The sequence below is a fragment of the Acipenser ruthenus genome, chromosome 25, assembly GCF_902713425.1.
Source record: "Acipenser ruthenus chromosome 25, fAciRut3.2 maternal haplotype, whole genome shotgun sequence".
Taxonomy (NCBI): Eukaryota; Metazoa; Chordata; class Actinopteri; order Acipenseriformes; family Acipenseridae; genus Acipenser; species Acipenser ruthenus.
Window position 1 is genome coordinate 19,666,713 of NC_081213.1, and position 23,252 is coordinate 19,689,964.

At 38.9% G+C, this 23,252-nt stretch overlaps 1 protein-coding gene across 2 annotated transcripts in view; it reads right to left on the reverse strand.

Annotated features, from left to right (window-relative positions):
* Window positions 1-18,237: 18,237 nt before the first annotated feature.
* The window catches only part of LOC117414175 (semaphorin-3F-like), a 73,294-nt gene continuing 68,279 nt past the window's right edge, over window positions 18,238-23,252 (reverse strand). For both annotated transcript variants that reach the window (XM_058999571.1, XM_058999570.1), the window contains 4 exons: window positions 22,968-23,125; window positions 22,583-22,650; window positions 22,180-22,313; window positions 18,238-20,895 (listed from right to left, as the gene is read on the reverse strand). In XM_058999571.1, coding sequence (XP_058855554.1) covers window positions 20,431-20,895; window positions 22,180-22,313; window positions 22,583-22,650; window positions 22,968-23,125 — 825 coding nt within the window. In that variant the 3' untranslated portion in view covers window positions 18,238-20,430. The remainder of the gene's footprint in view (window positions 20,896-22,179; window positions 22,314-22,582; window positions 22,651-22,967; window positions 23,126-23,252) is intronic.

Genomic DNA, 23,252 nt, shown 5'->3' on the forward strand with positions numbered 1-23,252 from the left:
TTTCCTTTTTACTTTTATTTTGTCATTAATGAATTAGTGTTTTGGTCTATCTCTGCATTTTCCCATAAATCTTCTAAGTTGCCCTCAATTTAACCTTTTTGTCCCACAAACAGTTGGTTTGGAAAAAAATCTAGTCTAAATTCTATGCACAATGATGTACACATAGACAGATTGTGGTTAAATAATACAGCTATGGCCAAAAATTTTGCATCACCCTAAAAAAATTACTAATTTTGCTTCATAAAGTCAAATGAAACCGGCTGAATAATGTTACGTTAACATATTGAATTACATACCACTTTGTAGTTTTCCATATATTTTAAGAAACACTGACATGGAAAAATGTGACAAAATCTAACATGAAATACTCCAACATGAAATACTGTACTACTATTATTGCTTCCAGTAGACTTGTGTGATACCATTTTGTAGTTTCTTTGATTACATGATGTTTAATAAAATATCTAAGTTATATTCATGTATTTTTTTTGTCTCAATCCTAAACTTCTAGGTGATGCAAAACTTTTGGCCATAGCTGTAAATGTTTACTTCTTTCAAATATTCTGTAGCAATGCAAAGAAGTTGATAGTTGTCCCCAACACAAACAGAAAATCAAATGATTCATGACCAACATATAGAATGTTTGTAGAATGCTGTATCATTCCCACTATCATTTGTGTGTAGATAGTTAATGAATCATGTATCTGTTCTATTCATTAAAGTGGAGGGAGTTGGAGTGAATCAAGTCCAATGTTTAGGAATATGTCTTGTGAGCTGCAGAGAATCCTAAGTACATACTGTCTGAAAAATAATATGCAACCAATGTCCTGGCAAATGTGGATACAGTCATTTGTTATGTCTGTTTGTTTAAACTTTTTGCTTTTGCTATAGAAGTACAGACATACTAGAAAGTTTATGAAAGAGTAGAATAATAAGAAATGATATGACTTTTGTTGTGTGTGGTGGAACCCATTTATTTGATTCTTGAATTCACACACTTGGAATTTCAATCGATTACAGTTTTTCTGGAAACAAGGTACAACAACACCAAATGAAAAGATGAAAATATTACACTGTCCAGTGACAGAACATAGGAAAGGGCTTTGTTGACTGTTCAAGGTCATTCATTGTTTTAATAATATCAGATGTTTCACAATTTTAAACCTGCACCTATCTTGAAAGGGAATATTTAATATGCAGTCATTGACAAGGTTAATGCTGCTCAATTATTTCATCTATGCTGTGTTTTTGTTGTTAAAGAAGCAGTACCTTCTATCTGTGCAGATGTTGTGAATTCAATGGAGGTTGATCCAGCACAGGTACAGTTAGCTTACTGAAGCTGAAGGCAGCCGATATGGAACTTGAGCAATGCAACTTGTATGTGCTGTGTTTGAATTGAACCATTGAGTGTAGTTCAGTTGTGATGCAAGATTCATTTGGGGCTGTAGTTCAGCTGCATGACTACATCACACAGCAGTGTACTGCATAGTTGAGGGTATATTTACATGGTTTGTGCTCTTGTTGTGTAGTAAATGAATGTATATCTGTGGTCTGATTGGCTAAAACAACCTTGAGCTTTGTTTAAAATACAAGTACATCATGCAAGTGGGAATATGTCATACATGTTGCTGCTGAACTTGTACACGCTTAAGGCAGAGCACCAGAAGAGGATATGATCAGCACAGTACAAGCTGCCAAGTGAGTGTGTTATAGATAATTCTCTGTGTCAGTTGTGTGAACACTCTGGAAAAGAAAACATGGCTTGGGCTTTGCGTCAAAGATATTAAACTTCTGGCCTATCAATTATGCACATAATTTCCCCTTTTGAGCACTTTTTTTTAAAATGAAATATGGGTCCAGTGCAGGTGGAAACAATTACTTTAACTGTGGGTTAAACAAGCCCAGTTTTCAACTAGAATGTGTATGAGCACGCCAAATTACATTTGTAAGACACCTTTCATTTAACAAAGAGCTTTTACAATGGCAGTTAACAGAAACAAAACTATAAAACAAAGGTACACAATTAAAAAAAAAACTGTTTATCCTTTTGTTTGAATTCAATTTTATACCAAAAATACCCCCAACTAAATAATGTACTTAAGTAATTTAATTTAAGATAGACAAGATTGTTTATAGTATGATGTTTTAGGGAGTGTTCTTTTTCTCTTAAAGCACAGGATGCCATCATCAACTGACCTGGACTATGGTACACTCACTGCAACCCTGTGGGCCTCTCTTCTAATGTATAAAGATATTTAATATGTGGCTGTACAGCTTCCTTCACAACCCTGGCTGGCTGTGCACTCCAGAACACTCTCTTTCCCACGCCTCCTCTTCAGTGATGGCTTCCACATGAATGATTTTGCTGACATATGCTCAATGAAAAATTACTGTATGAAACTTGAACAGGAAAAGTTATTCTCTTCTTTATTCGATCGCATAAACATACCAAGGCCATGAACTTCCTTTTTATGCTATATCCAAGAGTATTTTAGTAAAGGACAAGTAGGATTATAATTTTGGAATGTGAAGGTATTTAAATAAGCGGTAATTATTGAATGATATTGCGCGAGAAAGATTAACATATTATTAAATGACTTGTGGAATGTTTTTTTTTTTTATTTAGTAAAACCTTTCTTTTTACAGCTGCTGAAAGTTCTGGACTGGAGGGGGGGGGGGGGGTTGGGGGGTTGTAGGTTGTAACATTAAAACCAGGGGAAATCCCTGGAGGTGTTTAATATTAATATACCAGAAACACACTGTGGGGAGGAATACACAAAGACTGTCAAGTTTTCTTTTCTGATACAGTGCACAGGGTAAACTACAGAATAATTGAAAGCGTGTCCAATGGAACATGACTGTGAAACACTGCAGTTTAAACAAGCTATCAAAAATGAGTCATACGCAGTTCCAAAAGTAGAGAGAGAGCAAGAGAAAGTTGTTGAAAATCTAGCACATTGCTAAAACCCTCTCTAACTTTTATGAATGCAGTCCTTTGTCTCCCTTTCTCCCCTCATCTTATCCTTGTAGATTTAAGGGCACGTTGCAAAGCTTGCTCTCAATCTCCTGATGTGCTTAAAATGGAGCTTTAATATCTCACCTGCCAGGTCTAATTGACCTTAATCTGTGGATGGAAAGAGATTTAGGCAGACCCTGCCCTAGATAGGAGCTTGAGTCACCAGGAAAGGAACTGAGCCTGCGCTGGGTCAAATTCTCCACAGTTAGCGATATTGCTTTGGATAGAGAAGGGACTAGCTTAAGCACCTTGACTGCTGTGCAGAAAGGTAGTGGATTTCCTGCACCAAATACAATATCCTGTTTCTTTTTGCATTCATAATTCATTATTTTTGCAGGTTTTTTTTGTGCAGTTCATCCGAATGGTTTATTTTGATAGAGCTGTTAATTTACCAAAGTAATATATTATTCCAAGTAGATTCTAATTTTTTTTTCAACAAACAGAAATTAGTGAATTATTGTATAAGAACATAAGTAAAAGAATGAATGAGATGATTGCTTGATCTAAAAATACTGTCAATATAAGGGTTAATTCAAGCTTGAATATTTTGTTTTCCTTATATGTGCACTTAGTCAAACAATATAACATTATATCTTGAATGGCATTTGTTTGGGATGTCAAATAGTTGGCATTCATTTCAAATCCAGTTTGAAGAGACAAATGACAGATATCTTGAATGACAGTTGCTCTGTGGTCTGAGTACTGAGCTTCTGAATAAAAGATTCCCAAACCCAACCTTGTATTCAGAGGTCTGTAGACAAGACTTAAAGGAAAGAGAACATACAGTTCAGTAACAAATCCCAGTAAGAGGCATTGCTTTAAATGATGGATAGGATATCATTGAGTTTTAAACAGAGAGAGGCAACTCAAGGTTCATTTTATTCTATTAAAATCATATTACTGTTCCCAGTAGTTGACTGGGCTACTAGCAATAGTTATATTAGATACTGTTCATACCTGCGTAAAGGAAAATGTGTCTAGTATACCCTCTATAGTATGTTAAATTGCAATTTATTTATTTTTTTATCTGAGCAGTTTTGTCGCAGATGCCTCAAGAGGCAAGGCTACTTATGAGGGTCATGCTCGTCTGAATACCTTTTAGATTTATAGAATTGATGTATAAAATGTCTGCCTATATTTAAAATGATGTGTAACAAATAATAATACATGCTTATTTCAAACTTACCATAGTAATATTGCATAAAGCAATTGGATACAATGGAGCTGTTATTTTCAAGTAGACACTGAGACACAGACAAGCTGTGAACAAACTCCACTTTCTGTAGCACCGAAATGCTGGTCAGAAGTCAGGTGTGCCTGGAAATAATTTGGGGAACGTGTGTCTTTGATCAGAATGTGCCTTCCTTAACTTTTAAAACAGTATCATGAAAATTAACACACGGAAGTCGAGAACTGGCTTTATTTGTATGCAGTAATGCTGATGTGAAGTTGCTATGCCTACAGGTCCCTAAAGGGGGCAACAGAGACTGTGCAATCTAGTTTATTTCTTAATTATTCTTCAGCAGTTGTTGGCTTCATCTGACCAGGACTGAAGTAAACTGTTTTGGGGAATGGAGTGTGACATCCCTAATTGTATATAACCTGTGAGAATGAGGATTCATGTTTTGCTTCCCAACTGACTGAAATAGCTGCTGTTTGCTCTATCCTCTGTTTGCTGACACATTTTTTTTCTTCTATTGCCTCAGGTACAGAAAGAATGAGCCATCCTAAGCTTTATTATAAGCTTTGACACACCTGAGCCTGTTACCTATAGATTATAGATCATATAAAACATTTTCCTTTTATGTTTTATTTTGTATAACATGTTATCTATGTTTTTTTTTTTCTTCTAATAAACATGGGTGAAACTGCTGTGAAAATCAGTAATTTTACCATTTTGTTTATGTAAATCTGGGGGAGGGATATGATATTCAAAAATCAGTTAAAGGTTTTTATTTGAGTATTTTATTATTTTAGATGGTACAAGGATGTACTTCTATCCCAGTATCACATGATTGAATGTTGTTTGTAGAGGCATTTTTTGTTTCAGACAACTGCATGGTCAATACATTTATGTATTGCACAGTGTCTGCAAATTAGTATGCAAAAATACAGAGAATTGAGAGAGAAACTGGAACATAGTGAAACAAAAAGATGTTTCATGCAAGTAATGGGTGTACAATGTTTACTTTCTGCATATTCAAGACTGAAGCAATATCATCTTGGAGCCTAATATTGAATAAACAATCAAAGAAAAACCCCAAAGCAAGGTATTTGTTTTATGATATGAGCATGTGTTTCTGGAGATCTGGAATTCTAGTCACTACCAGGCTCCATGGAGCAATGACATATTACCACCATCACTGCTAAATCACTAGAGACCATGTGATGTGCATAAAGCCCCAGACCGATATAAAAGGGATTAGAAACTGAATTAGGTTGTGGCTTTGTCACAGTGGGGCATGAACAAAATGGTGATTTTAAACAGACGGAGAAAGTAATTGAAAATTTGCAGTTGCAAATCATCCTACCACATGTTAAAATACTAAGACCACCTATCTAGGGTTCCAATTGATAAATAACATCAAGTTCTCTGATGTTAATTAGACGATTTCCTTTCTAGCATCACAGATCGCAGATTTGCTTTCTGACAGGCACTTTTTGACTTTAAGTTGTTTTTATACAAACAAGCAAGAAAGGTGAACGTAAAAAGATCCACCACACTATATTTATTATCTGTTACAACAACACAGCTAAATTGACATGGATTATATTGGATTACTATATAAATGTTAAATACATTTTAGCCCACAACAATACAGTAATTGGATGAAGGACCTCCTCGGGGAAAACCCTGTAGTAGGGTCAGGGGGAACTGTTGTCCTTGAGAAATTAAACCTAAGTGCCATTTGCTTCTGAAGAAGAGGATGGTATTCCCTGGTATTCTAGTTAAATCCCAGTTCTGGTCAATAAAACTTGATTCATTCTCAAATACAAGTCTGTTTCCCCTCCCTTGTTCCCTAGGTCTTCACTGTAAACTAGAATCTGTTCTACATCGCTGATTGATTGCCTAACAAGCCTCATTTTGCTAATGTTGTGTAACAGATAACCTGACAGTTGTTATACATGAGGCTACCAGTCATGTTTGCACACTGCACACTGCTCACCACCTGTTGCCAATCATGCAGAAAGAGAACTGGGATAATGGGGATTACTGATGTTATTTATAGGCTTCAGTGTATCTTGAGAACAGTGAATGCCATCTCAGTCAATGTTGCATTTAGGTAAACAATGCAGGCTATCTGTGTCCTCAGTCCTTAGTCAAGTAAATAAACCCTACCCCATTACAATTGCTAGATCTTTTTACACAGTAAATTTACAGTAATGGAATTCAACCTTTTATGTTTGGAAGATCCAGCTTCTATCGGAATGTGCAGCACACCTTTTTCAAATGTTTTGAATACAGTACAAACATTAAAGATACTTGAACATGGTGGTTTGCATGGGAACTCTCACAGCGCTTATTTACTTTCACTTTTGAATATTGTAGTCTTTAATTCCATAATGTCTGCATCTGTTCTCCTTCAGTATGCTTTGTATTATACACTCATTGGCCACTTTATTAGGATACCGTTTATATTTTCATATGAAAACTAAGCTGGGTTCTTTAAATAAAGTCTTCTGCCTTTCTGAACATTGTTGCTGATTAAGTCCACCCCACAAGGTGGGGCGTCATCTTGAAAAGTAAACTTTTAGCAAGTAGCAGACTTCAGTCATATTCCTTGGCTAGAACAATCCCAGGATCTCTAGGTTTGGGATGAACTTGGGTGTTACTTTGTGGTCATAGTCCTCTACCTACAGTACCTCAGTGGCATGGTTGTGAGCCATACACCTGGAGGAAAACACCTTTAGGCATGTTGTGACATCTAATGCCATTCTGACACAAGGTCTTTATTAGTGTTTCATGCACTATATATACAAATTCTATGATATCCCTATTCCGGATCCCCCCCCCACTCAAATTTGGTTTAGTCTAGGAAGCAGCAGAATCTGGTTTATGGAAGACGGGTCACTACAGTTTAAGGGGGTGGGGGCTGTATATGGTCACATTTCATTATGTGTCTGTTAATAATGATGGTAGTATAAATAAGAGTGTAATGTGTCCTGAAAAGATGCTTACTGTACTTCATAACAAACACTCCATCACATTTGTATATTTATATTGCATGACTGCATCGCTTCAAACTTTTTTATATTTGTACAGTATGTTTAAATGGTATAGTTGTGTATTGAAACTGCAAAATTGACAAAAGGAAATATTTTTGCTAGCTCTCTTTTTTTATTTAAGTAAATATGGCATGCACCCACTCTATGGATATTTCTTAATTGTAGAATTCAACACTTTTTTGTGATGCATTAACTATTAAAATCTTGACAAATAGTATTATTATTATTATTATAATTATTATTGAATTATTGAGCAGACGCTTTTATCCAAAGCAACTTACAGAAAGTTAAACAAAATATAAAAGAATATACATTACAGGCAATACAAAGGCAAAACAAACACATATCTACAAAATATAAAAAAAAATTATAAAGAAAATACAAAAAGATATATAAATAGGAATTTACAAATAAAGATTGAATAAGTGGGTTTTGAGAAGATGGCGAAAAGCAGTAAAAGACTGAACAGTCCTGAGAATAACCGGTAGCTGGTTCCACCACAGGGGGACGAGGGAAGAGAAGGATCGAGCACAGGAGGAAGGAGAGTGAAGAGAAGGCATAACAAGTCGGCCAATAGAGGGCAATATAAGGAGAAACGAGGGACTGGAGATAGGAAGGGGCAGTATGATGAAGAGAGTCATAGGCAAAAGAGCAAGGGTCTTAAATTGGATATGAGAAGAGATAGGTAGCCAGTGGAGAGTGTAAAGCAGAGAGGTAGCATGAGAGTAGCAGGGTTGGGAGAAAACCAGACAAGCAGCAGAATTTTGAATAAGTTGAAGAGGGCAAATAGCCAAAGCAGGGAGCCCAGCGAGGAGAGAATTAAAATAATCCAATCTAGAAACAACAAGAGCTCGGACCAGGAGTTCAGTGGAATAAGTAGATGGGAAAGGGCGGATACCTGCCCCAAACTATTCCTAACAGGTTAGCTTGTGTTTTTTGTTGTTGTTGTTGTTGTTTTTAACCTCTTAGGATCTTAAGAAATTAAGCATAAATGACCCCTGCTCAATGATGTCTGCTCATTGCGGAGCGCTGTTATTGGGACATGAAGTGCCTTTGAAGGTGCCCTCATTTAAATGTAGTGGATTTTGAATTGCTGTTATTGGTGGTGGACTGCAGTGTTGAAGGTTGTGGGTTTCAGTAGCTCACGACTATTGAAAAGTAGTAGTTTTGTGTAGCTTGGTTGGAGCATTGGCCTGCAATGTAAAAGTTAATGGGTTTGAATATTTCAGTTGTTGGGGCATGGGGCTACAGTGTGGACTGATGTGGATTTGAGTCAAGAAGCGGTCGCTCAGTTTCGACCCTTGCCATGTCAGCACTGTGGGTTACCATAGGTGTTGGAAGGTCATTGGATTTAAGTGAAGCCGGATCAACCAGGCTGTTTCATTTCCCATAAAGAATGGATGTTTTTTGTTTGACAGATGTCAGCCCCCACTGAAAGGTTTTGCACAAGCTCATAACCTTAAAATCTCCTCTTCCTGACCTACCCCCCCACCCCACCCCACCAGGATATTTGCTCTGACTCTCGGATGGGATCAGGTTTCTCCCAGGTGCCTCCATATAATGGAGCTTGTATTGGGCAAAACAGAGAAAAGCATGCAATGAAGATGCAGTAATTCCTCTCAGCGGAGAGGAATTTATACTGTTTTTAAAATATCCATAAAGTAAATCAGTGTTAATGCAGCAAACATTTGCACCTGTGGTAGAAGCATTGCAATGTCAATCTGTTTTACATCTAAAATGTTGCAAGGGGTCTCATTTTGAAATATTAGTTACTTACAGATCATACAGAGGTGTACATTTGGCGCTGTGGTGCCAGCGCACCTCATATAGTGCCAGCATTAAATTATGGTGCCAGAAGACATTTTAACTTTTTTATTTTTGTATTCCTTCACAACCATAGATGATGAAAGTTTCTCATTGGGTCTGGTGGTAAACTTTCAAAACAGTTTAGCATGAATTTTCAAAACAATTTTCACCCCTGATGGCACACCAGCAGAGACTTGGGGTTTGATACAGCAAAGTTGCCTCAAACTAGGTCTCCCTGCCTCCTGGAACCAAGTTTCAAGCCACTGTTCTGGAAAAAGTGGCTTTGTGTTTCTACAGCTTAAGCCTTCCTTTGTCTTATAAGCTAAGCAAGGCTGGGCAAGTTGATGAACAGGAGACTCTCATAGGATACTAGGAGCTGCAGCAAATCATCTAGGTGTCTCTGAGCTTACCAAAAAAAGGTAACGGTACTGTATTTCCAGTGAAAGAAACCTGAAGCACTGTTAGAAAATTACAGACAACATGAATGGCTGCCCTCTGGTGGTGTTTATGCAACATGACATGTCTTTAAAAGTGACTGATGAAGTGACTGTATACCATAGTAACAGCAAGGATAGTTAAAGTACTGTAAAATAAATAAATAAACATTGCAATGCATGAAATAAACCATTGGGAAACGATATATCTGTCACAATAAACTCCACTTCATTGCTGACTAAGGTATAGCAGCTGTAATTTCTGTCCACACTAACTGAGAACACAGTTGCAGATTAACATGTGTTTTCACATCCGCATGGCACAAAGGGTTGCTGTTTAATTCCAAATTGTTGTGCTTTTTGTTGTTCCCCACAGCTAATAAATAATTGACATCACATACAGTACACAGTGCTGCAAACCATTTTGTTTTCCTTTTCTGAATTTATATCAAACCTTTATTTATTTATTTTGTATTTAATTTCAAAAGAATTGGGAATTGGTTTGAATAAGGAATTGGAAATAAAAGGAATTACCACAACCCTGGCTGACTGTCTTTATCATGTCTCTATACAACTTGTACTTTACCTTGTAAGTAAATGACATCACTGTTCTTTTCAATATTTTATCTACATACCATTGGGCCAATCTTTCTCATGTACCCTTCTTTTAAATATTTCCTTGTTATCCACAGGTCAAGCTGGAGAAGATGGAAATGATTTAGATTTGTATATTCTCACTTTGGTTTACCATAATATTCCCAGGAACCCCAGCATACCACAGCGCCACACTGATGAAGGCACGGGCCTCGACAAAAGCATCCATCTGTTTTCTTGTTAGCTTTACCCCAGAGACGTCAGCAATGGCAGTGCAATGGATTTAAAACAATACTGTGCAGTGGTCACAGACAATGAAAAACCTCCTTTCACCCACAGGCCGCACACCAACAGACAAATACAAAACCCTTTGCTGAAGGCCAGTGGAGCGACACTTGACACTTTCATGTCCACTGTTCCTTTTGAGTGTTGTTATTAGTTATAGGATGCTGCAGCAGCATGAAATTTTTGCAGAAGTTTTGGTTTCTTATTGGCACAGTTTTGGGAGGACTATCGAGTATCTGGGTGCACGTATTTGGCCTATTAATCCCTTATACAAGTTTACTGCAGCAAACCATGACACATGCATAGTAAAGTATAGTAAGGCATAACGAAAGCATGGTTAAGCACAGATAAGCTTTGTTAATCACTTGGGACTATGGTAAAACATGGTTAAATGGTAAAGAGCGGGATATCAATAGTATAAAGCATGGTTAACTGCAAAAATAGCTGTACTTTGCCATAGAGGAAATTATACTGAGGGAACTAATGCACACTGTCCCAGTGCAGGCAGAGTACTACAGTGTCAGGACCACCGTTCCAATCCATTGGCAATGCCTGCTTATATTTCTGCCAGCGTCTTTCTTCAGGTCTATGAAATCCAGCCACTCAAGTTTCACACAGGTACTGTACAGTGCTTCTTGGTGCACGGCTTCCTTGAGTTGGTCTATTCTTCTCACAGACTTGGCATGATTAACAACTGGTGGTCCAATGTAAATGTAAGTTTGTTTTTAGCATGACAACTCAAACCTTTAAAGCAGCTTCAGTGCAGCAGGAATCTGTGTTCCATTTCATTCTGTCAGGTTTAATAGCCATGAATATATTTGCCCTGCAACAGCCATAACTCGCCTTGCTAAGGCGTCGGCCAAATGAAATAATAATAAAGGTTGGCTATTATTGCGTACATACAGGCTGATGCAGTGTAAGAGGGATTCATTCTCAACTTTAATAGTCAAACATATGTTTGCCTGCAACGGCCATAAGCCGCCTTGTAAGGCGTCGGCCAAATGAAACAATAAAAAATGTTGATAATGATTGCATCCTCTCAACTTGTGTCATATCTACACATCAGGACATTCCTTAAACTCTTTCAAATAATTGGTTAATTTCAGTCAATGATAAAGAAAACTTTACCATCGAAGTAAGATGGCACAGTGGGCTAGTTCACTAGTATGTTGTGTCAGTCTTTTTTGTGGGAACTGGGTTCAAATCCAGTTTTCTCCTGTATTTTCAAAGAATTGGTTAATTTCCTTTTTAGACAATGATAAAGAATCCTTATTCACAAAAGTGAGGTGGCAAACTGGGCTAATCCACTAATATGCTGTGTTGGGTCTTCTTGCGGGAACTGTTCAAATCCAGCTGCATTTCCTTTATTTTCAAAAAAATGTGATCATTTCCTATATAAACAACGAAAAAGGAAGCTGTTCTGTTGTAGTGAGATGACACGGCGTGCTGTGGATTCCTTCCTTTGTCAAAGAATTGTTTAATTTCCTATATAGACAATGATAAAAGACACTTTTTCACAAAAGTGAGATGGGACAGTGCGCTGTTTTATTAGCATGCTATGCTGCTGTCTTGTGGGACTGGGTTTGAATCTAGCAGATTCTTTTTTTTTTTTTTCCCCAAATAATTTGTTCATTTCCTATATAAACAATGAAAAAGCCAGCTCTTCCATGGTAGTGTGATAGCACAGTGGGCTAATTTACTAGGGTGTTGTGCTCCTCCTCCTTGGAGGACTGTTTGAATCGTTCTTTCCTTAATTTCAAATAATTGGTTAATTTCAATCAATGATAAAGGCCACTTTTCCATGGAAGTGAGATGGCACAGTGGGTTAAGGCACTAGTATTCTCTGCTGCTCACCTTTGAGTACTGGATTCAAATCCAGCTGATTTTCCTTTAGTTTCAAAGAATTGGTTAATTTCCTATATAGACAATGATAAAGAATATTTGTTCACTAGTATGCTGTGTCAGTTCTTCTTGTGGGAACTGGGTTCAGATCCAGCTGATTTTCCTTTATTTTCAAAGACTTGGTTAATTTCCTATTTAGACAATGATAAAGGCAACCCATTCACACAAATGAGGTGGTGCAGTGGGCTAATTCACTCGCACGCAGTGTCGGTCCTTTTTGTGGGAACTGGGTTCAAATCCAGCTGATTCTTTCCTTTATTTTCAAAGAATCGGGTCAGTTCCTCTATAGACAAGGATAAAGCAAGATCTTCCATGGAAGGGAGGTGGCACACTGGCTAATTCAGCAGCTATGCTGTGCTGTTCACCTTGGGATACTGGGTTCAAATCTGTTTGAGTCCTTCCTTTATTTTCCAGGCAACACATTCACACAAGTGAGGTGGTGCAGTGGGCTAATTCACTATCACACGGTGTTGGTCTCTTTTGTGGGAACTGGGTTCAAATCCAGCTGATTCTTTCCTTTATTTTCAAAGAATCGGATCATTTCCTATATATCCAATGGAAGGGAGGTAGCACAGTGGGCTACTTCAGAAGTTATGCTATGCTGTTCACCTTGGGATACTGGGTTTAAAAAAATTGGTTAAGTTACCTTATAGTCAGCGTGCAACACAACTTTCCTGTGGGAGCTGGTGGCGCAGTGGGCAATTCACTAGCATGCTGGGTCGGTCCTTCTTGTGGGAACAGGGTTCAAATCCAGCTGATTCTTACCTTTATTTTCAAAGAATTGGCTCATTTCCTATAAATCCAATGAAAAAGCAAGATCTTCCATGAAAGGGAGGTGGCACACTGGCTAATTCAGTAGCTATGCTGTGCTGTTCACCTTGGGATACTGGGTTCAAATCTGTTTGAGTCCTTCCTTTATTTTCCAAAACAAATTGGTTTTGTGCCCTTATAGTCAGCGTGCAGCACAGCTCTCCTGTGGGACGTGGTGGCGCAGTGGGCTAGTCCCATAGCCTGCAGTCCCTGAAGACGACGGTTCGAACCCCGCTGCCGGAGGTGAGTATCTGAGGTAAGTAGAAATGCTGGCATGTCACTAACAGTGTGGGTTGTGTCTCCCCAGATGGAAGAGGAGACGTCCTTCCCTGCGGAAGGATGAAGAGGGGGGGGTCTGGCCCCCCCGGCAGAGAGGAGAATGGAAGGTTGGGGTGTTGCTGCCTGTAAAAAACAAAGTAGTAATAATTTTTTCTTCTTCTCCCTTTTTAGCTTAGTTTCATGAGAAAAATATATTTTAGTTGTACTTCCTTACCTGTAATCAATAATTAGTAAAACAAAACATGTTTTTCCTTTACTTAACATGGAGTAGTGTGTAAAATAAACCCACAATTAGTGAAAAGCTACTGGTTCCATTTTCTCAGGCAGCAACACCCCAACCTTCCATTCTCCTCTCTGCCGGGGGGGCCAGACCCCCCCCTCTTCATCCTTCCGCAGGGAAGGACGTCTCCTCTTCCATCTGGGGAGACACAACCCACACTGTTAGTGACATGCCAGCATTTCTACTTACCTCAGATACTCACCTCCGGCAGCGGGGTTCGAACCGTCGTCTTCAGGGACTGCAGGCTATGGGACTAGCCCACTGCGCCACCACGTCCCACAGGAGAGCTGTGCTGCACGCTGACTATAAGGGCACAAAACCAATTTGTTTTGGAAAATAAAGGAAGGACTCAAACAGATTTGAACCCAGTATCCCAAGGTGAACAGCACAGCATAGCTACTGAATTAGCCAGTGTGCCACCTCCCTTTCATGGAAGATCTTGCTTTTTCATTGGATTTATAGGAAATGAGCCAATTCTTTGAAAATAAAGGTAAGAATCAGCTGGATTTGAACCCTGTTCCCACAAGAAGGACCGACCCAGCATGCTAGTGAATTGCCCACTGCGCCACCAGCTCCCACAGGAAAGTTGTGTTGCACGCTGACTATAAGGTAACTTAACCAATTTTTTTAAACCCAGTATCCCAAGGAGAACAGCATAGCATAACTTCTGAAGTAGCCCACTGTGCTACCTCCCTTCCATTGGATTTATAGGAAATGATCCGATTCTTTGAAAATAAAGGAAAGAATCAGCTGGATTTGAACCCAGTTCCCACAAAAAGGACCGACACCGCGTGCGAGTGAATTAGCCCACTGCACCACCTCACTTGTGTGAATGTGTAAGTCGCCCTGGATAAGGGCGTCTGCTAAGAAATAAATAATAATAATAATGTGTTGCCTGGAAAATAAAAGAAGGACTCAAACATATTTGAACCCAGTATCCCAAGGAGAACAGCACAGCATAGCTGCTGAATTAGCCAGTGTGCCACCTCCCTTCCATGGAAGATCTTGCTTTTTCATTGGATTTATAGGAAATGAGCCAATTCTTTGAAAATAAAGGTAAGAATCAGCTGGATTTGAACCCAGTTCCCACAAGAAGGACCGACCCAGCATGCTAGTGAATTGCCCACTGCGCCACCAGCTCCCACAGGAAATCTGTGTTGCATGCTGACTATAAGGTCACTTAACCAATTTTTTTGGAAAATGAAGGTTTCAGTTACGCGAAGAACTATTGTGTACAATATCTGAATTTTTAATTATGAAGCAAAATATGGATGTTAAAAAATAAGAACAAATATTAACGCTAACTCGACTAAGGCGCATAGTGTAGTGTTTTTCTTGAGTTTGGGTTCATTACCAAGTGACTCCTTGCACATTGGGTATTTGTTGTTGGACAGGCATAACTTCTTAATGAACTCCATACAATCGCTGTGTCCGCAGGATATCTCAAGCTCCCTGACCTCCCTCCTTATTGAAGCCACGCCTATATCCTAATATAGTCCTAGTTTTCATTGTTATGTGAATAATTTTATTGTACCGCACCTATGTGAAATTGGTGGAAACAAAACTTATAATGTTTTATGGCTGCTGCCAAGCAACTGGTCTATTGACATCAGTCCAGTAGTTTACATACCAGTACTGTAAAATACAGGAATGTATATAACAAATCATGTTACAGCTGAGCTCCACGTATTACACTTTCAAGAGCACTGCTCCTCATAAGTATTTAAATTGAGTCAATTTGTGTGCATACTGTTTGTAGTTATAATAGCCTCGGATATACATGTCTGCATTGCATATAGTAATATACAGATATACCGCATTCTCTGTCTTTAAACCGACCGGAAACAGTTAGACTATCAGGAGATATTTTTAGTATTCTTTATCTAACTATTTGGGAACACCCCTTATCTCACGTGAATATTTAGAGGAACTTGGAACACAAAGCCACTTTGTAGCTTGGAACTTGGTTTCAGGCCTCTGCATATATACATGAAATGTTCCTTCTATACTTTTGTTTAAACCTTTATTTTTTCCTGTTGCCCTGTACATATGCTAGCAACAAGCAAAACGCATCATGATTCATAACTTATCAAATAGCAGTTATATATTGTGTACTTCTAAATATCAATTTGTTTAGTAAGTAGCAGTGCAATCCTCAAGTCAAACAAACAGAAAATATAATGGTTCTCAGCGAGCGATATTAACAAATTCCATTTGTGAGGAAAGCCAAAACCAACACAGAATTTTCTTCAGAAATCCTAAAAGATAAAAACTAATCAACTCTTACTTTAATCTGCATTAATTACACATTAAATATACAGGATATATTGCTATTTGTACTAGTTCGGCAATAACAAAATATGTCTGCAAAAAGGATGATTGTCAATAAGCTTAACATTTTTAGATATAATTATATAGAAAACTAAAATCTAAATATCCCCACAACATGATGGGTGCATAACTCATTTTGCAACTGATTTGTGGAAAAGGCATTAAGAGTTAAATAGCTTCCCAATTACCATATTTTCTGTTTCCTCCAGTTCCAAGGGTAAGAGTTTATTTGTATATAGTAAACAGCTTCCATAATCCATTCGAATGTAAACCTTGCATGAGGCATTAGCTGTATATAGTAAACAGCTTCCATAATCCATTTGAATGTAAACCTTGCATGAGGCATTAGCTGTGATGCCAAGGTCAGAGATCAAGATGTTGGTGTTGATAGCTCAGGAGCTCAGGGAGTGACCTCCTGGGTAGACAGTCACATATTCATATCCTGTTTAAAGTGAATCTGGATAAGTACAAGTATTCCTGCTGGCAAATAGAGCAAATAGATTGGATAAGATCCATTCTACCGCACAGACTTCTGTGCTGTTGGGGTTTAGGGATAACCCTGATCTACTCAATCTATCAGCACCAAGGCATTGCGTGTTCGGTTCAATATGGATTGCGTTAACCCAGTTATCTCTAAAGAATCAATCAAAAAAAGAATCCCATTTTCTTCAGTTGTATGAAAATAAAACTAAACATAATGCTATGTTTACTCTGTTCGTTTCTCCTTCTTCCCAGAACCATGACATCAGAGGCTTTGCACTGTATGCTTGACGTTTCAGAGGTTAAACAGCCAGAGATTATTGACCCCAGATTTCCAAATCTCATCCCAAAACCAATGCATCCAAGATTTAGAATACGGTTTGTTGTGATACTCCATGAGAAATTCTATATTTATTTATACAAACGTTTATTCATGCACTTAAACTGAAATTCAATTATGTGTGAACTAACAAATGATGTCCTACTTACATTCATGTAAACATTCATGACATATTGTGGCCAGATGTTTACTAAAAAAAACTACACAAAGATGTTTACTAAAAAAACAACCGTTTAATTAACAACCAAATGTAGCAATAAAATATAGTGAACAGTAAGAACAGAAATGCATAAGTTGTGAATACATTCTTAAAGTTTCTATACATTCCTTATAGTTGTGTATGTGTCCATCCATAACATATTTCACAATTTAAAAGATACCAGTTAAAGCAATGTCTTTCTTGGTTCCCACTGACCAAGTTACTTGGCATCTCCTGCTGGATAAGTGAGCTCTAGGATCCTCTTACAAAACTCCTTTTTCTTACTCACGTGGTAGGACTAGAGCAGGTTTGAGAACTATTTCCTGGGTCGCTGTGCGTTATGATGCTCCAGAAAGAGAAGAGGAACAGGGCACATTAACAAGTGAAGTGAACCCTGACGTCAACTTCCAGTCTGGAAACTGGATTGTCAGTGTGGTAGGATACTCAGAAACACAGAGGCTGCAGCAGAGAAATGCAATGGTTGTGAATATTTATTAACAAAATAACACAACACACGGGTCAAACACTCACCCCAAACTCCTTCCTTAACACATTAGAGAATGGCCACACATGTGATTGTTGGCAGGGATAGATTCCATCCCTGCCAAACTTACATTCACACGCCAATTGATACAGTGAGCATCACAGAGCTGAGTGATCCAATACAAACTTTCCCAGTAGTCATCGTACATGCGTCTTAGGATAACAAACCCCCTCATGCTCTTTCTTAATTTCCCATGGATACAGCGTGTTTCTCAGCATCTTTTAAGTAAATAGCTTTAGTACTACACTCACTGGCTAAAAACAACATGTAAAAAGTATGTGGTTAGAAAATTGTCTACAATGTATGTGGTCACAGGACAGCCACTCAACCTGTGTGGAAGCGTGTACAATTATGTAAAAGCAGAAGGATCGCAATGACTTTACAAGGGGCTGAACAGTGGGTTCCCGTGCAACCAGCTCATCCCTCTCACAGTTCTGTTCCTGGAACGGGAGTTTGCAGGACAAATCGAGCCTACAGACGTTAGCAACCTATTACGACAAGCAACAGAAACCTTTAAAACTGCATAAAAGACACCGGTTTTTGCTCTAGCAATTCTCCGCACACTACATGGTCCTGTCCACTTATTAAGGCCACTTTGTGTTCTTTTTTGGCCAGTCAATGTACTTTCCTTCCTCCCACTTAAATATATCACACCAATTCTCAAGGCATTCCTTAATCATCAGAGCACATTAATTTAAATAGAAGAGAGATTTGTTTTTATAAAATATAGAGCTTTAATTTATTAGTTAGCAACATCAACAATGGGAAAAACAATGTCATTTACACAAGAGCCAGTAAAGTAGCATCACCTGCACATTTTGTCTGATACAGCGAGTCTTTCTTAATAAAACAGCAAAATAATCCAAAGATTTAAAAAAAAACAAAAAAAAAACACATTTCTATTAAAAAAATTACCAACAAATTATACAATCTTCTGTTTTAATGCACAATTTTAATTTATAAAAAAGGGTGGTGGTGGGGAGACAGAAGAGGAGGAGCCAGATGCCAGAAATGAGAAGAGAAGGAACATGGGTCAGTTTGAAAAACTCAAAAAGTCAAAACAGCTATAACAAAATGCCTTCCTGCTTTTGACGTTTCGGTTTCATTTCAATGTTTCATACATATAGAATTCCTTTATGCGGCACAGTGTCTCTACATCAGGTCTTGCGTTTACGTCTCACAGCTCATTGTTATCACAAAATGATAACAGAAGTTCACAATCTCCTGTAAGTCTACCAACAGATGCATATCTCCCTTTATGTATATATACAGTACATAGAAATGTCATGCATTCTCTGAAAAGCCAGCTTCCCACTGTTTCCAGTATGTGTAACATACCTTTCTCAAGGGAGCATGGGTTGTATATACATATATCAAGCTACGTGTTTATGTGGATCATATGCTGAATGGCCCCAACTAAACTAGCAGACATCTTTATATCTCTTTTTTTTTTTAATTAGGTAAGAGGCAGCTCTTTAAAATAATAATGCACAGACTACATTGAATGCAAGAATATACAAACTGTACCACATTTGAAGGGATTCAGTGTACTTATATATTGTATGCAGTAGACACATATAAACCACAGTTAATGTAACTGTACATTTTTTCTCCAGTATATGTCATATCCTATGTAAATTTTGTGCATTAATAACATTATTATTAATGAAAATAATTAGTTGGGTAAATGTGAGTTTGGTACAGTCTGCATTGTAACATCAATGCAGTAACAAACATTTTCAATCCATATTTATTTTCAATAAATACTATGTTAATAGCAGACTTAGGTAACAACAGTTGACAAAAACCTTTTGTAAGCCAAAACATACACACTGCAGTTTAAGGGTCCATTTCATATCAGCTCAACAAGGTGAATGTGAAGCATAGAGTTTCTGTGTTTGATTTGACTTCAGTTCTTCCTCAGTTTATGGAGGTTGGAGATTGGGTCTTGGAGGGGAATCAAAAAGACTGAAGTTGTTATTTTACCTCCTTCTGTGCTTTCAAACTGTCGCTGTCCAAAAAGATACCACTCTCCAGAAATATCAGCTGTCTGTAGCAAGACACCATCAAAAATCTCAATTGCCGGGACAAGTTTGGTCCATGTGCCAAGAGTCATTGGGTTCGAGTTACGTGCATGCATGTGAAACTTGGCCAACATTAATATTTTTTTAAACATGAAATATAAAACATGTCTATCTTAAAAAATAAATATTTGTAATCGATTATGTTTCGGAGAGTAGCACTGGAAGCGAATGAAAGAAATAGGGGTACAGACTGTGGTTTGCTGTACTGTACATTCCATGTAGTTTCTCTCAGACATCTTTAACGGAAACCCAGACAGCAAGAGGATCTGGACCAAACTCAGTTAACGCTTGTGTTTTGGTCGCTCACCATGGCTATCTCCGTGGCTGTGGAATAAAGATGAAAAGCGTTGTGTAGAAATCCAGGTGATTGGTTGAGCTTGGAGTCCGTCGCGGCGTGGTGGGAGTTCATCAGTAAATGACTCCAGTTCAATCCAAAACATTAAGAACCCCCCTCCCCTCCCCTAATTTACAACAAAACCCTTTCAGATCAATTTCAAGGTTTATACTTCAGTATACACACTTTAAATGTAACATCAATTTTCTGTAGTTCTTTAAGCTGTAAAAACAAAACAAAAAATACAGCGCTCTCATAATAATAATATTTAAAATAATAATAATAATAATATTTGCCCGGAAGGTATCTATCCACAAAAAGTCTCTCCTATTTAAGTACAAAGAAATCCACAGAATTATACTATATACAACCTACAATAAATACTGCATTTCTTAAATTGTTAAAGGGAACCATGTATTTAATTTTTTTTTTTAATAAGATTTTTTTGTTTGTTTATCTGTTTCAGAGTCTCTCTCTTCGTAGGCTCATGTTTGTTGTCCCCCATTCTGGCCCTGGTGATTTCGACGGTTCCGTGGTTTCTTCTGCTCTTTGAGTTCTTTCCCTTTCAGAGCGCCCATCAGCGGCTCTTTGGGGCCAACCCCTCCCAGCTGCCAGTAGTCCTCGCAGTACTGGTTGATGAGCCCCATCTCTGGCTGGCTCAGGATCTGCAGCAGGTCCTTGTACTGCCCGGGACTGGGGGTTCGGGGGCTGGGGGGATTCAGGCTGGGGGACCGGGGGCTGGCCTGCAGAACAGCGGCTGACAGGGATCCCGACTCGGCCAGCACGGCGTTGACCGCTCTGCTGGACAGCACCACGAGCTGCAGCCGCACCAGCATGTGTTTGAAGTTGTTCTCGGTGGCGGTGCACAGGTAGAATCCAGAGTCCGAGGGCTGCAGAAAGCGCAGCAGCAGGCCCTGCTCCGTCTTCAGGATGCGGTCATCCGAGCGCATCTGGAGAGGGAGAAACGGTGTAAGGTAAGGAATGGACTCTTTATGCTAAAAACAAACTCTCTTTAGCCACCACTCTGATTGAACCTAGTGACCAAAGTCAATTTAGTTTAGTCCTTTTTTATTCCTTTTACAGTATACCAAACTGGGACACTAGAGTTGTGCACTCTAATGACCCGTGCGGAGAATTAGCTCACACTTATTCCCAGGAGGCACGAAGCAGAATACAAGTACTTAACGCATAAACCAAATGCTAGTATGTACACTGTATTTATCTTTGCAATTCATGTAATCACATAATCACTTTGCTTAGTTTGGTAAAGACTGTGCACAGCATTTACTGTTGCATATTAAGCTTTGTCCTACTAGTCCTAGAATAGGGAAAGGGGATCAAGTGAGAGGGAAAGAGAACACCAATTCAATCTTGTTTTTTAACCACACCAATCAAAGTGATGAAGTAATTATAAGGAATGCAAAGTAGTGCATACCAATACAGTGACTTGTACTAACTTGTAGGTACAGTCTAAGTACCTAATTAATCGACACTGTACACATACATAGTTTTTAGTGCTTAGAGTTGTGGCCCCTCTGACTGTTTACCTTCTGAGGAGTATTGAGGAATTACCACGACACCCACACACACTGACTCACTGCAGTGGTTCCCAATGCTGTCCAGTCCCAAGCACTAACTTGTAGTTCACATGGCTCTTAGAAGCCGCCCTGTGTGGTTTGTTATTTTTGGAAATGAAGGAAGATAAATGCAGACGTCATGGCAGTGCAGGGTTCAGGAATCAGGGCTGGCCATGGCCGTGCGCAGGTTGCACATGGAAATGAGCAGCCTTAACAATGACATCAGGCAATTATTTTAGAGGCGCTTCCCTCCCCAAGGACCCAGCTTGTGTTTCTTTTTTGACCATCAAAGACGGAACAAGAGGGAGGCCCTTTGTTCTTGTTGAGAGAAGGATGTTTTCTTTACCACCTCGGTGCAATGACTAAACCACCGAGCTGCCCGTGTGCCAAGGACGCTCCTTGGCTGTTGAGTGTGCCAATCCGCACATAGGCCTTTTTTCCTGTTCTTGTTGGCAAATGATACTACACCCCCTCCTCCTTCTCCATTACATAATTTCCTATTTCTGAACACACAGAATGAGGTAGTGAGAATAGCGTATGAATGATATAAAAGGGCTATTGGCAGCACTGGGCATTATAATCGCCTTTCCAACTTAAGGCCAGGTGCCAGGATGAAGCGAATGGTGCCAATGGGTTAGTGACTGTTTGTACTCGTACCTCTTTCTTTCTGTCGCTGTTTTCTTTTTGCAGGTGCCACTTGATGGATGCTTGTGGAGACCTGGGCTGGCATTCGAGGAAGGCACTGCTGCCCTCTACTCCATACTGCACCATCTCCAGTGTGTTCTTACTGGCTGCCAGAGAGAAACAAACATTGTAAGACTCACTTGTGTCTAATTCTTGTCAAGAGATGCTATGGAGTCACTTGACTAACCTGCGCGATTGCTGTGTAAAACATACACTGTAGAGTGTGAGACAATACGCATAGCAGGACTGTTTCTATAATGACATCTTTATACAGGTAAAACTGAAAACATTCTGCTGTTGAATTTGATCATGCATTTCCCTGTATTCTTGGGGTATTATTTTGATCTCTGTAATGGGTCTGTTTAATACGACGTACTGTTGGAGTTGTAGCCCCTGCATTGCCTGATGGGATTGCCGTGTTTCACATCTTGTCTTCTGCTGCGCCTGAACAAGTTTAATAAAGAAAAGAATAAATTCAGTGATTGTGAAACCTCCATTGATTTGAAGGTCAAAAATGACGATACATTTAGAATAATTCTGATTGAAATAATAAAACAAACCAAAATTATACTTGTTGGGCACATTTCCTGATTTATAACATTAACGTTGTCTTTCTCCTTGTCAAACAAATGACGACAAAAATTACACCTGATTCAAACAGAACAAGTATCCAACCCAGTGACAGGCCTATGAAGCCACAACCGAGGCTCAGGCCTTCTACATTTTAACAAGATGAAGCAGGGGCAGTCCTCTTTGCCTACCTCTTGGACGAGGCGGAGTAGCGGGAGCAGAACTTGCCGTCCCAGGCGCAGTAGGGGTCTCTGGCCAGGCAGCAGTCAGCACAGGCCTCACCGTAGACATCGCAGCGATGGAGAGCCAGGTGAGTGACTCCCACTGCTGAGGCCACATACAGCTGTTGCTGTGGGAACAACACACAGTCAAAGGTAAACTCAGTGTTAGCAAAATTAATAGAACAGTTTTTTCATTTTTGTTAACCTATACATGTATGAGTACACAATATTTAAATGTTGACAGTATATATATCA